Genomic DNA, 12,324 nt, shown 5'->3' on the forward strand with positions numbered 1-12,324 from the left:
CTAATACTGTAATGGGCTGTAGACGTAATTTTATCAATTTTTTGATAGAACAATTCGGATATCTCTCATTTATTGCTCTGACAAAGATGTAAATGAACTGGTCATGTCCATTTTTAAGTAATAAATCATTTTAAATTTTAAATTTTATCAAACAATTCTTGCTTACTTTAACACTTTTCGGAGTAGACAGTTCGATTATTAATTTCCGAGTTTGTAAAAGTTGAAAAATTGATTTTGTGCTTTTAAAGCAATCTTCACTCTTAAACAGTTTTTGGTTAAACACCCGTCTTGGTTAATCTTTGAAAAAATATTATTCTAGATCCTTAAATGTATTCTAGTCAGTTTTCAGCTGGGTAAAGAGTTTTATCTAAATTAAGTAATCTTGTATTTTCAGATAATAATGATCCCGCCAGAGCTATAACATGTCTCCTAAAAAAGATGTGGTAATTTTTATATTTAGTTATGTAAGAAGATAGAAAGATAGACAGGCAGACAGACTCACAGGATATTTACTTATAATTTTAACTTATGAAAAAGATTTTCTATTTCGGAAGCGAAGTTGAAATCTATATATATACTTTGCTTGTCTGTTTGTCTCTCTGTCTGTCTGCTTGTGTTTAATAAACGTCTAAACGGATCTGGCCCAAAGTTTGTGTGGGACCTCACGTGACCCCAGGGAAGATAAATGAACGATCAAAATTACAAAAATTTCCCTTGCAACAAAAATGGATTTTCATTAAATTTGAAAATCCGCGAATTTTTTTATATAAACTTTTTTTTGGTTTTGTTTCACAATGTATTCAAAGAGATAAAGTTCACAATTTAAAGAGAAGCTGAGCCCGAAGCGCCTAGTTAATTTAAATTTCCGACTTTTTTAACTTGAAATTTTAATTTGATTTATCTTATTAATCAAACATGTTTTCCAATCCTCATGTTTTATTTTTCATCATATTTTAGACTATTGTCTGTCAGCTGTGCGAACAGGAGACCCTGGATTCCTGTCTTGACTCTCATTTGAAGTTTAATCATATGATCTACAGTAATCCAGTTAGACAGGTCAGTATATGATCTACAGTAATCCAGTTAGACAGGTCAGTATATGGTCTACAGTAATCCAATTAGACAGGTTAGTATATGATCTACAGTGAATCAGTTAGACAGGTTAGTATACAATCCATTGTAATCCAGTTAGACAGGCACAATTAATGAAGGTAACATGTTCATTTTTAAGGCTCTGTTTAATCTGCACTACCCTCCTGTACCTAAAAACAATTTTGATGTCCTCCTAAAACCTCGGCGGGGAGGAAAATCCCCAAAAAGTTTGCTGAAACGTAAAAGTAGTTCCGATCCTGGAAAATCTGCCAAAAAAAGTCGGGCTGAAGTAAATCCGGGAGAACGACATGAAGAACAGAGCGGCTCCTCAGGCGGACAGCCCACCCGGAAACAGCTGATAGTTCTGAAACCAGCTGTACCACTTAGAAAAAAACTTCATCCAAATACAGAGCAGGTAAGAAGTTTAAAAATTCTCTTAAGACAATTTAAATTTGTTGTTGTTGTCTAGTTTCTTGATGATGAGGTGGAAGAGAAGGTTGCTAAATGTACAAAAACTGTTCAATATGAAGATGCCTATGCAAGGTAAGATTAAAAAGATAAAATGAAGGCTATTGTTATCTTTGATAAACAAGTACATATGTCTAAAATATGATTAGAACAAAGTTCTTCTTTTAAAACTTTAATTTGTTATTTTTTATTAAACAATTACTTAGCGTCCTTGCAACCTAAAGGACTAAACCACAATCATAAACTGTACAATGTCCAAATGTATTACCCTAGAAGACCCTGTTCTTTCAGGGTGAATGTTATGTGTTCAAAGTTATATTTTCTTTAAGAGAAGACGAGATTGAGCATAAAAGAATTGTTCAGAAAATCCGCCAACTTCAGGAAAACGAGTTCAGGTGTAATCTGGAGAAGGTCAGCTTATATATTTAAATTGTTCAGATAGTTATGTACAATGTAGGGAGAACGCGGGGTTATTGTACAAAGTGTTAGTAAAATATACACTGTCAAGTACAATGTACTATATATAAATAAATATATTATATATATTTATTACTCTACAGGGAACGTATGTACAGTGTACAGAGCCTTCATGTAACAAATGGAGACTTATAAAAGATGTCCAGGTAAGTTGAGATCAAGATTTTAATTTAAACCAATTATAAAAGGTTAAAGTTATTAATTTTGTTATTAAGAAAATTATTTAATGTAATTCTTTTTTTAAGGATCCATCTACAGTGCCAGATAACTGGGTGTGTTCCATGAATAAGGTAGTTTCTAAACATAAAAAGTAGCAATCTCTGTTTGACCGATTTGCCACAATTTTTGATTATGGAACTCGGAAGAACCACGAAAATGGTCTATTGCCACCTAGTGGTATGATTTAGTATGTGTTCAGGACCTGGGATTGGCTAGTTGCAGTGTACCTAGTGAGGTGGAGGGGGTGAGTGACGATGAAGATCTAGTGGATGTAGAGTACGCCCTGGGTTCACTAGTCTGGGCTAAATTTAGAGGTAAATATTTTGAGAATTCTAGAAAACATGTTTTTATCTTATCTTTATAGAAATATTGCTACAATCTAATCCTACAGTCGTATATAGGTATCATAACTTAAATTACTTCAATATCACATATTCAGTTTCATTCTCGATCTTAACAGAGTTTTAAACATTATGAAGGACAATGATCATACTCATGATACAGGGTTTCCTTGGTGGCCTGGTTTGGTTGACTATTGTCCTGAGAAAGAGGAAACCCTGTTGTTGGATCCTGAAACCAACCAACCTCAGCAGTATCATGTTGTTTTCTTTGACAAGGTAAGCCCCCCCCCCCTGAAACTGCAGTACACTTTAGAATATCTTATTCAGGGACAGAATGTGTCGCGTAGTTGGGTGTATAGAGAGGATATTTGTAAACTGACTGATGTAAACCATCCTCCGAGGCGACCAGCTTTCAAGAAGGAGACTGTCAGACAAAGATATAATTTAGCAAAGGTATATTCCAGAGCCCATAGATATAATTTAGCAAAGGTATATTCCAGAGCCCATAGATATAATTTAGCAAAGGTATATTCCAGAGCTCATAAATATAATTAAACAAAGGCCAAAGAGAAGTATTTCAACCAACAATGTCTAGTTCAATTACCTCTTATTATTTACAATTTTCCAGTTTGTATCTACTTCATATTAAAGTTAAATAACTAAATAATAAATAATCAAAAAAATATACAGGGTGAGTCAAATAAGTGTGATTTGCTGCGCCTGTAGCAAAATTGTACCTTTTTTGTGCAACTCTCCTGTATAGTGTTTTTTCAATATTTTTTGATAAATTTTAATTTTTTTGGTACTTCAATGACCCAAAAAAAATCCGCGAACCTTTTTTTTCTCTCAAAATCAAAAGTTTAGAAAACAAAAATGTGTAAATAAATTGTTTTTATCGAAATCTAAAATTTTTAAAAGATTGAATTACAGAATCTCAGAAAATTTTCAAAATTTTAGAAAGAAAATACGCAATTTTCAGTTCTGGCATAATTTTTACGGAAAAATAGTTTTTTAATGGTTCTTAAGGTTTCAAATGAACACCGTATATTTAATACTTAAGAATTAACTAAGAAGAAAGGAACTAGACAATTTAAATTACCTTTCCTTAAAAATTAGACCAGAACTAAAAATTGCGAATTTTCTTATTACAATTTTGCGAATTTTCTGTGATTCTGTAATTCAATCTTTAAAAAATTTTAGATTTCGATAGAAATTTTATGTATACATTTTTGCTTTTCTGAACTTTTGATTTTGAGAGAGAAAAAGGTTCGCGGATGTTTGTTTGGAGGAGTACCAAAAAAAGTTACAAATTTTCAAAAAATAATGAAAGTACACCATACAGGAAAGTTGCACAAAAAAGTTACAATTTTGCACCAGTTTTTTGACTTACCCTGTATTTATTTATCAGAAAATGGCAAAGGAGGCTCTAGCTCTGGATCTTATTGAGAGAGTTGAGAAATTTTCTTTTGCAACTTTGTACACAGGTGAACTGAAGAGTTATGCTACTTTTAACAGATAAAATGATCTAGACAGGATTTCAAAAATATGTGGTTCCAGCATAGATAAATAAATAAAGATAGATAGCTTATGTACGCAAAATCACCAAGAATTGTACAGTCCGCGAACTCATAGTTCTAGGGGTCAAAGTGTACTTCAATGATAAGCGGGGTGGTTTGGTGTTTTAATGGATTTCATAATTATTAATCCACTCAGGAGTGAATTTTATTTTGAGAATATCAAATTATCAAATCATCATATTGATGAGAACTGAAGAAGGACATGAGAAGGACTAAACTAACTTAAATTTCTCTCTACAGAACTCATGTACACCACAAGTACTCAATGACATAAGAACAGCCAATGTTCACAACCGACCTAGTTAATCTATATAATAGGAATATCTTTAAAACATCTCTGTACATTTATATCTTTCAAGATGAAAAATGTCGTCTTATGCGCAATCTATCTTTATCTATGGGTTCCAGGGATCCAATGTTGAATTAAAATAAGTGAAAAGAAAAAGAACAATAATTGGAAATTCTTCTTCTGTTAATAAAATCAGTAAATCTTAAATAAATGTTTAGGATCTGGATCCGGATCCATTTTTACCAGTGCAGATCCAGGATCCGGATCCACATCTAAGTTAAATGGATCCTACGCATCGGCATTTTTTAAACATAAGGATTTCTTTAAGGAAAATGGGCAGAAAGTAAAGAGGAAGAAGAAGACACACCAGAGAACATAGATAGGTAAATAGAGTTGAAAATGATAAGAATTATATCTAATATTGTCAATGTCCACCTAGGTTAACCCCTGACCTAGAGATTGACCCTAGACTGGTTGGACTTGACTGCTTTGATGAGCTCCTTTCCTCACACCAGAATAAAACTCTAACAGCTAAACCTAAACTTAAAAGGAACACACATAACTGAAATACTCCACCATAGTGGTTGGTAGTTGATAGTTATTATTATTATTATTATTATTATTATTAATATTATCATTATCATTATCATTATCATTATCATTATCATTATCATTATCATTATCATTATATCATTATCATTATTATAGTTTTAGCTGCTGTACATGAATAATAATTATGTGTGTGTTCAGAACTAAGATATCTAAAGACAAGTTGAACTCTAGTTCTGCAATTCATCAATACCTTCCACCTCAAGATTCTCACTTTATTTGCATCAAGTTAGTTTTCAAGTTAATTTTTAAGCTTTTAAATAAAATCATTTCTCTTATACATTTTTAAATGAAAGAAGTAGATTAAAATCTTGTACTTAATGATATTGCCCTTTTATTAAGGTGTGGAAGGGAGGTGAGACCTGAGAGGGCCATGGTTGAAAATCATCTCAGACGACATAGGAATCAACATTAACCAATTTTTTAGATGTCTTTATCAATTGTTCTTATCATTGCAAATTCCAGGTCTATTTTCCTTTGTAAAAATGTTGGTTGTTCAGAACATCCCTGCAAGAATACTTTAAACTGTTGGAGGAGTCAAGAGACATTGATCATAATGATGAACATGTTCTTGAGAAGAATGGGCAGCAAGCTCAGTTGGCCAAACTGAAACTCTGGATTCAGACTGATGAATATTTTAGCTCCCTAGGACAGGTTAATCCTATTATCATTGAGAAGTAAAAATTGTCCTATATTTTAGCTCCCTAGGACAGGTTAATCCTATTATCATTGAGAAGTAAAAATTGTCCTATATTTTTTGTACCTCAAATGTGGATTCATTGTAGTCTGTTAGATAAGATTCTAATTTTCTAGATGACTGTTGGAAAAGAAAGAAGAAAAAGTGGAGAGAGTTTTACTGCACTCATCAGAAAGAGTATTCGACGCTCTAGATCTTCACTTGGTGACCTGTTAACAAGTCCAGATCTGGCAGGGGAGAAGGCAATCCTAAGAACAGCAGAAGAAAATAGCTGTGTCTCTGAATCTGATCCTCAAGCTAGAACACCAGAATCTACAGCACCCAGATTACATGATGAAAATGGTTTGACGCCCAAATCCAACAACTGTGGTACACAAGAACACCCTTCTATAGATGATCTAAGTCCAAAACCTAATAATCCTGGTGGTGTAACACCTGAACCTAATGAAGCAGACACAGAAGAACCCATAATTGAAACCTTAACACCAATGCCTCATATTCCTGGAACTATAACACCTGAACCAATAGAACCACATGATTTGTTGCCACTTACTCCTATCTTATCAGATCCTGCAGTGTCATATCCAGCTCAATACAGTTCAGAGTCATCAAGCCAGTTGTCTTCCAATACTCCAAGTCAGCCATCTGTGAATCTCTCCATTTCTCATATTTCCACCAGTCAAAATTTATATTTCCAAACAAATACTTTGGAATTGACCAAAGAACCAAGTCTAGGTCAAAATCATAATCAGCATCAAAATAATGACCAAGTAAATACAGATTATGGTCAAGTAGTTGAGCAAGAACAAGCAGGAGATCAAGACCAAGAACAAGGGGATCAGGTTCAATTACAATATCAAGATCACAACCATGTTCAAGATCCGTATTTAGATCAAAATCAAGATCAAGATCAAACTGAAAATCAAGATCATGACAATACACAAAGTCAAACACAAGTAGAAGAACATGATCAACAGCAGGCTCACACAATTCATATTCAAGATCGAGACCAAGCAAAAGAGTTTGATCTACCTTATTTGGTGCCAGAGGAAATATCTGCAGCCCCAAGTGAAACCTCTTTCTCATCAAACATTGACACCCCATACACAGATGCAAGTGATATCTTTCATACTGTAGAATTTTTATCTTCTATGAATACTGATAAAATGTTGGAAAAGAAGATTAAGAAGAATCTGAGTTCCTATAACAGTCCAGAGAAGTTGTTGAACTTGTGTCGGAGTGCTGCACAAATGACAGGAGATGAAACTATCGATGCTACAGAGGTAAATGAAGCAGAAAGAGACACTATTGGCAAAGTTTGTGCAGTGCAAGCTACTATTGTTGAAGCTACAGATACTGGTTTAGACGAGGGCAAGGCAGAACTGGACTCAGGTCATTAAGTTAAACAAACCATCCTCTGATAATATTAGCTAATCATTATTGCTTATTAATAATTACATTTGATGATTTAATGAATGGTTGATATCTCAGGGTTTCCTGAACCCCTTGAGCATCCTCCCCCTCATCTGAAGACTGGTCTGCTTATAGCTCTAGCCATAAGAAATATAAACAAGGTATATTTTGTGGGCAATTATAGCAGACATCCATTCAAACCTTGTCATGCCTTTTTTTCAGAAAGGGGCATACATGAAGGATGTAATTGCGTTCCTGTGCACACATTTTCCATTCTTCAACTCGAACAGGAACCCTTTCATAGATGCAGTAGATATTTTAAATCAAATGTTTTTATTCATTAGTTCGTAAATATTGAGGAAAAAATACATTTTTGAATGAATGGGAACACAGAGAGGAATGTTGGAATTTAGTTACAAAACATACAACAGGGAAACTTCAAAGGTGAGCAATAGGGTTTCCAGTCGTAATTACGTTACACGTAATTACGCGTAAACGCGAAACACTTTCTTTCACTTACGGGGGAGCATTACACAAAATTACGTTTTAATTGCGTACACAAAAGATAGTCTAGTTTCGCATATTTATGACGTAATTAAGCAAAATTATGTAATACGAAACCATTCCATAATTAGTAAAGTACGTATTAATTCTCAGAAATGAATATAGCGGGAAATATGTGTAAGGGTATGCGCGCTACACCCATGTCCAATCTGATAATTTAAATACTTTTAATTTAAGTTTCTCTAATAAGGCGTAATTATTGCAAAATTTCATGAAATTACATTGTAGAAATTACACAAAAGTATGACTTAGTTTTGCGAAATTGGAGTTTTGCTAATAATGCCTAATTATTACACATTTTGCGAAACTACCTTGTAGAAATTAAGCGAAATATAAGTTTTGAAAATTACGTGAATTATTAAAAAAATTCACAAAATAACCTTGTAGAAATTGCGTGAAATTGCGCCGTGATTTCGCGTAATTTAAGTTTTGCTACTTTCGCGTATTTATCACAAAATTTCATGAAATTACCCAGTAGAAATTGCCCAAAATTACGCTGTAATTTCGCAAAATCGAATTTTCGCTAATAATATGTAATCATTACAAAACTTTGTAGAAATTTCGCAAAAATTACACCGAAATTTTGCAAAATTTGAAGTTTCGCCTTTTACGCGTAATCCTGCAAAATTACAAGAAATAAAAATTATTTTACGTAAAAAAATAAGATTAAGTATATTTGTAAATTTTTCAGCTGCCACTCTGTCAGCCATGAGATCTTAAGTGCAGAGATAAAACCAGAAAGGTAATGTTATTTCATGGTCATAACCAGCTTATAGTTTATCTCTAGAAATGATATGGGCACATTTGCAGACTTTGTAACAGTCGTAAATGTAATCAATGTTATAAAATTTAGAATTGGAGATTACTCTGGCAGATTTAGTTCGTTAAGGAAGAAGCGAAGTATGCTTGAACCCAGGTAGTCAATTATCAGTCAGTCAGTTGACCTTTTTCATTATATTTATTTTTGAATTTTTAAATATAATTTGAATTTTCTTAGATTCCTCGATGCCCTGATTCAAGGGTTTTCTGGAGTTCAATCACAGGTATTATAGATTTTGTAATATTGTTAAATCAATTAATCAATTAATTAATGCATATATTAGGAGCCTGGTAGTTCCCCTTCACCACCTTACACAAGAGATATGTTGGTCTGTTTAGGTTATATTTACTTTTGAATTTCTTCTAAATTCATTCTTCTTTTCTTTATTTTCTTTTGTTTTCTTTTTTTCTTGTCTGCAAGAAATCCAGCACTGTTCTGTTTAGTTTTATTAAAACTTGGTCCTAGTGGGGGGACAGTTGACCAGCTCTGTATACTAGTGCAGTTTCTCTTCCCTTCTCTAGCTGACCCAGCAGCTATACTAATATTGAGGTAGAATACATCTTCATCTACCTAGAGAATCTGTAATCTTTATTGTTTCCTATTTAGAGATGAGTTCCTAGAGAATATACATAGTTCAGAATATCTGAATGTTCAGCAGTGTTCTCCATCATCTGTTTTCTCTATTAAGGAACAACCAGTGATCTTGACATTGATCATCTAATTCTCCATGACACTTAATGTGTTCAATAAATTAATTAATGACCATGAGCATCATCACAGTTGATTTATAGGATGATTTGCGGAGTTCAGTAGAAGAAAAACTTGTTTTGTTTTCTAAGGTATTTGTTACAAAAAAACAATAGCATTTGATGGTTTAAAACAAAGATTATATTTCAGGAAAACCTGAATGAGATTTTAGCATCACTGCGTCAGCCAGAGTTCTTAAATGCCATGTTGCCGGCTATAAAAGAAGATTGACCTTGTTGCAAACAAAGTTATATTTTTTTCTTTTGAAAAATTCATTAGATTTGATCAATTCTTAAAATTTATATTTTTTCAGAAATATCATGAATAAGCTGTAATGCGTTCTATTTGATTCTGTACTTGCCAAGTATTGGAAATCTAATGAGCTTTATCAATAGGTAATCTTCCTATCAGATATTTGTTTTTGTTTTTCAAGAGAAACATATTAAAACCCTGATGTTTCAGCATGGAGACTTCTAGTTCTGTAACTCCTCAAAGGAAGCCCAAGAAGAGTTATTTTTGTGATGAATGTGAATATGTTACTACAAGATCATCATATTTAAAGGCACACAAGGATTCCAAACATTTAGGCGTAAGATATCCCTGTGCTGAATGTGATTATGCAGCAACACGAGCACGAGATTTGAAGAAACACCATGAGCATAGACATGAAGGAGTGAGGTATCCTTGTGAGCAGTGTGATTACTCTGCAATCACAAGTTCTGATTTAAAGAGGCATGAAAGGAGTAAACATCTTGGTGTCAGGTACCCATGTGACTTGTGTGAATATACAGCGACTGGGTCTTTCTATTTAAAGCGTCATAAATCAATTCAGCATCTAGGAATCCGTTACAACTGTGATGAATGTGACTATGCTGCAACCACAACCTATCACTTAAAGGAGCACAAGGACAGAAAACATTGTACAGAGCTGAATTTTCATTGTCATGCATGTGTATTTTCAACAAATACATCGTCAGCTCTAACAAACCACATACGGAGTGTTCACCTTGGTGTACGGTATCTCTGTGATCATTGTGATTACTCAGGAACAACCACTTCAACTTTATCATCGCACAAGCGGAAAAAACACAAGGAGTTGTATGACCTTGAAAAAAAAGAAAAATTGGATGAGCTGGCAAAGCGAAGAGAATCATCCCTTCTTGCTGTCCCATTTGATCTTGATCTTGTTAAATTTGAACCTGATTATCTAGATAATGATCTTGTGAAATGTGAACCTGATGATGACACTAATATTGTTGAGGCTGAACCCGACATAATTGAAGGTGAACCTGGTATTCTTAAGGTTGAATCTGAACAATTGTGATCAAAGTTATTCAAAAATTTATATGTAAAAAAAAACTTTTTTGATGTTATCATAAAATTATTTGTATTGAAATTGTAAAGTAAATATTTAAAGTGAAAGGAGTTGCTCTGTACAAAGTAATTTTTTACCAAAAATGTCGATTTAGACATTTTTTTTAAGTGAATGCATCACGTGTAATGATTTTTGATAAGGAAATATTCCAAATCCCACGGCTAATCTGGAATTGCAATTGAATCTATAATTTTACAAAAATTTCTTAATTTCATATCTATATATAAATTTGGCTTGTCTGTCTGTATATTTGTTTGTTTGTTTGTTGGTTTGTTTGTATCCAATAAACGGCTGAACCGATCGGGCCCAAATTTTTTGTGGGACATCACGTGACCACATGGAAGGTTTCTGAATGATAAAAAATTTTAAAAATGCGTTGTTTTTAATTTTGTAAAAAAATTAAATTCTTGAAAATATGCGATTTTTTTTAAAAATCCGCAAATTTTTTTCTTCTATGTTTTAAAATGTAAACAAAAAGAACATGTTCACAATTTAAATAGAAGATGGCCGCGAAGCGCCCTAAAAGCCTAGTAATTAATATTTCTCCAGGCTGGAATAATATTCATCCCTCGAAAATGGAGGTATAATTATAAGTTTAGTTTTGGATTCTTAATTTAGAAATATTCCTATCTAAAATTATAATTAGATCAATTGAGCAAAATTTTATTTAATGAACTTTTCTCAAGATTGGAGTATTTTTAAAAGAGTTCCTCTTACTGGAGGTATGCAATTAAAATGCGAGTTATCGAATATTTAATATGGAAACACACTTGAGCTTTCTAAACGAAACATAAACCATAAAAGAAATGTTGCAACCACCATATAAATGCTATGCTGTCCTTTTGTTATGTGTAAATGACATTAGATCAATCAGTACTGCATCAAATTATATCAATGTGTTCCATTATAATTCAAGTTCAGTCAAAACTAGTATAAAACAGAATTAAAGTTAACTTAAAGGGACTGTGAGCGTAATTTCAAATGACTCAATTGAAAGATGGCAATGACGGATTTACAAAGGTGCCCTTTAAACTTTAATTTGGTGAAAAATGAGGTAAATACCGTCGTTATCTTGACACGGAAAGTAAGTATTTTTGTGAGTTTCTTTGTTGCTTCTTAAAATAAACAAGGAATTTGCGAGTCACTTTCGCAGAGAAACCGCAAATGAAAATAACCAGTTGAAAGCAGAAAAAAAACATCTAGTTCATAAATAATCAGACAAAGCTTTCAAGGGTACCGTTGTAAATCGGACATTGCCTTCTTTGCATGGAGGGTCACTTGATATTACGCTTACAGTCCCTTTAAGTTTTTATTAAATTAGTCAAGAAGCATTTAATTACGAAACATTGCCGAAATATTTTCAGATACATAGTAGTCATTACTAATGGAGTTAACCAATAAATCGGTTATAGCTTTATTTCTTCTTTCTTTATTTCTTCTAAATGTTTGATTCATCTGTAAACGAAGAGAACTTGAACATATTTTATTTAATCTACATCAGAATAATTTGAACTCCAGTCAGAATTATTTTGTTGTTAATCTCGGGATCAAACATTGATCTCCATGTTAAGCAGACCTGCGGATTAATTTAATTCTGTTTTTAAATCTTGTGTTGATCATACCCTGATGGGTTAAC

General features: G+C 32.9%; 2 protein-coding genes across 3 annotated transcripts; both read left to right on the forward strand.

Moving 5' to 3' along the window:
* The first annotated feature begins 381 nt into the window (after positions 1 to 381).
* Positions 382 to 10,709, forward strand: LOC111714255 (uncharacterized). 2 transcript variants are annotated; one of them, XM_023489319.1, is made up of 29 exons: positions 382 to 443; positions 958 to 1,056; positions 1,232 to 1,507; positions 1,562 to 1,635; positions 1,890 to 1,971; positions 2,121 to 2,183; positions 2,283 to 2,327; positions 2,456 to 2,570; positions 2,761 to 2,873; positions 2,925 to 3,050; positions 4,006 to 4,081; positions 4,792 to 4,846; positions 4,903 to 5,013; positions 5,214 to 5,300; positions 5,415 to 5,474; positions 5,573 to 5,726; positions 5,886 to 7,161; positions 7,261 to 7,343; positions 7,405 to 7,472; positions 7,576 to 7,626; positions 8,438 to 8,488; positions 8,600 to 8,662; positions 8,744 to 8,789; positions 8,850 to 8,904; positions 9,010 to 9,115; positions 9,173 to 9,254; positions 9,358 to 9,405; positions 9,464 to 9,708; positions 9,776 to 10,709. In XM_023489319.1, the coding sequence occupies exons 1-28, from the start codon at positions 423 to 425 to the stop codon at positions 9,542 to 9,544; spliced, it is 3,567 nt and encodes a 1,188-aa protein (XP_023345087.1). In that variant the 5' UTR covers positions 382 to 422; the 3' UTR covers positions 9,545 to 9,708; positions 9,776 to 10,709. The 2 variants fall into 2 exon arrangements, with proteins under 2 accessions (XP_023345087.1, XP_023345088.1); XM_023489320.1 differs by lacking the exon at positions 382 to 443 and having other exon boundaries at positions 1,037 to 1,091.
* LOC111714260 (zinc finger protein 675) lies at positions 9,777 to 10,637 on the forward strand. The gene has a single exon (XM_023489327.1). The coding sequence runs from the start codon at positions 9,777 to 9,779 to the stop codon at positions 10,635 to 10,637; it is 861 nt and encodes a 286-aa protein (XP_023345095.1).
* Positions 10,710 to 12,324: the final 1,615 nt, after the last annotated feature.

The sequence above is a fragment of the Eurytemora carolleeae genome, unplaced genomic scaffold (genome assembly GCF_000591075.1).
Source record: "Eurytemora carolleeae unplaced genomic scaffold, Eaff_2.0 scaffold1404, whole genome shotgun sequence".
Taxonomy (NCBI): domain Eukaryota; kingdom Metazoa; phylum Arthropoda; class Copepoda; order Calanoida; family Temoridae; genus Eurytemora; species Eurytemora carolleeae.

Coding starts and splice junctions, on each gene's coding strand:
- LOC111714255 (XM_023489319.1), top strand. CDS start 423: ATGTCTCCTAAAAAAGATGTG. Junction 1,057..1,231: donor ACAGTAATCCAGTTAGACAG/GTCAGTATATGA, acceptor TTCATTTTTAAG/GCTCTGTTTAATCTGCACTA. Junction 9,116..9,172: donor GCAGCTATACTAATATTGAG/GTAGAATACATC, acceptor TTTCCTATTTAG/AGATGAGTTCCTAGAGAATA.
- LOC111714260 (XM_023489327.1), top strand. CDS start 9,777: ATGGAGACTTCTAGTTCTGTAACTCCTCAAAGGAAGCCCAAGAAGAGT.